The sequence below is a fragment of the Larus michahellis genome, chromosome 3 (assembly GCF_964199755.1).
Source record: "Larus michahellis chromosome 3, bLarMic1.1, whole genome shotgun sequence".
NCBI classification, from domain to species: domain Eukaryota; kingdom Metazoa; phylum Chordata; class Aves; order Charadriiformes; family Laridae; genus Larus; species Larus michahellis.
This window is the reverse complement of record NC_133898.1, coordinates 128,037,830-128,039,717: the sequence shown is the minus strand read 5'-3', so window position 1 is coordinate 128,039,717 and position 1,888 is coordinate 128,037,830. Positions and strand designations below refer to the sequence as shown.

General features: G+C 45.8%; 1 protein-coding gene across 1 annotated transcript; it reads left to right on the top strand.

Annotated features, from left to right (window-relative positions):
• Positions 1-803: 803 nt before the first annotated feature.
• Positions 804-1,342, top strand: LOC141741424 (gallinacin-10-like). Its single transcript, XM_074582090.1, has 2 exons — positions 804-958; positions 1,206-1,342. Exons 1-2 carry the CDS (start codon positions 901-903, stop codon positions 1,340-1,342), a joined length of 195 nt encoding a protein of 64 aa, XP_074438191.1. The 5' UTR covers positions 804-900.
• Positions 1,343-1,888: the final 546 nt, after the last annotated feature.

Here is a 1,888-nt window from a genome sequence, read left to right as displayed (position 1 = left end):
GCAGCCATTTGACACCTACAAGCCCAGAATGTCGTGAAGAACCTTCAGTGCTTTGATCCCCTTGACCAATGCTTCTCGGAAAATTTACAGCCATGGGGATCATGTTCTGAAGTGAAGCCCCAGAAGATGTTGCACTTCAAGGTGTTATGTCGGCTGAGATTCTTATGGAATCAGACCATTCTTCCCAACCTTTTGGGGCAGTATGAGGGGAAACAAAAGGGGACATCAAAAGTTGGTAAAAATGCAAAGCACTCAAGATGGGATGTGAGAATTAAAGGAGGGAAAAAGCTTTGTGTCAGCCCTCTGCAGTGGGTGAGGATGTCCTGAAACCTGTTGAAAAAGTGACAAAGCAAAGTTGCATTGTCTCACATGTTTCCCAATGCTTTCCTCTGCCTTTGACATCATCTACCTGGTGCCAGGGATGGGGAGATGGGAGACAAAAGGTTACATGACTTGTCAGCGAGTGATGGATCCAGGGTCAACAGTGGGAACAGACTCCAGTGCTGGCTGACTCCCAAGTCCTCTGCCTGACCTATTCCCGCACCTGTGTTGGAAACTGGTCTGTAAGAACCAGGGGAATCAGCGTGGCTCGGCGGAGCTTGGCTGATGGTCACATTATACAACTGTCTGGCACGGTCAGTGGAAATTCACCCTTGGGGATTGCAACATGTTCGCTGCGTGTTTCATTGCAGCCCACGATAAGGGGGATAACCAGTCTGCTTTCCAGAAGGTTGGTTGCTGTTACTTATTGACAAAGCACTCAGCCATCAAACTTGCACAATCCCGTGTGCCCTATAAATACCAGCTGCCTTTCCTAGCTTCTTCCTCAAACAAATTGCATCCTTCGTCGATCTTCCAGACGCTCTTCAGGGGCACGCAGTCCACAACCGACTAGCAACCATGAGGATCCTGTACCTGCTCTTCGCTGTCATCTTCCTCCTCTTCCAGGCTGCTCCAGGTGAGAAGCAAAGTAAATCCTACAAAGAAAGAAAGGGCTTGTAAGCAGAAGTGTGTGCATGGGAGGAAAAAAACAACCACCAACTAACAGGCAGAATTTGATGCTGTTGGGATGGTGCTATTGCAGTGGATGGGACCAAGTATATCTGTGCCCGTGACGGCTGCCTTCCTAAAAATGCCACATATTCTTGCATATTTACCCATCATAATTTTAGACTGAAAATTGACAATTTAATGTCTTCCCACAGGTTCAGCAGATCCTCTTTTTGCTGACACCGCAGAGTGCAGGAGCAATGGAAATTTCTGCCGTGCCGGGGCATGCCCACCCACCTTTGCTGTCTCAGGGTCGTGCCACGGGGGGCTGCTGAAATGCTGTTCAAAGTAAGTGCCGCAGGACAGAAGGACGCCCTTCGGAGGGCACTTCTGTCCTTCCCTTTTATCTATTGTTTCTTTGAATAATATGCACAACTCCACGGGGCTTGCAGGGCTGTTGTTTGTGAGAAAGTCCAGGTGGAAGATGAACATGTGTACAGCACAGATCTGTGTCTAAGGAGACAATTCAATTTGATGGAAGTTATGTATGAGAGTAAAAGTTCAGGAGGGTCTAAATTTCCCAGAATTCATTATTTTTCACTTTATTTTAATTTTTGATCGGGGAAAAAAAAGAAGTTTTTTCAAGAAATTATTAGAAAAATATTTCGCACAGTATTTTCACCCAGCAGGGGAAACAACGTGTCATTCCTTCCTCTGTTCTTTTCGATTTCCAAAATTACCTAGAAAATTGAATTTTAAAGGGGAAATATGTTCACAGAATTCTGCTTCTCATTCTCTTCTCATATCTCCTTCCTTCCACCACCACTGTTCAGCTCTTAGAAAGGTGAAGAAGAATGAATATCTTAGTGACTGCAGACAGCTGGGTGTGCATTTCACT

What these genes read in the sequence shown, in the direction of transcription:
- LOC141741424 (XM_074582090.1), top strand. Translation starts at nt 901, where the DNA reads ATGAGGATCCTGTACCTGCTCTTCGCTGTCATCTTCCTCCTCTTCCAG. An exon ending in CCTCTTCCAGGCTGCTCCAG is followed by an intron (nt 959 to 1,205) that starts GTGAGAAGCAAA and finishes GTCTTCCCACAG; the next exon opens with GTTCAGCAGATCCTCTTTTT.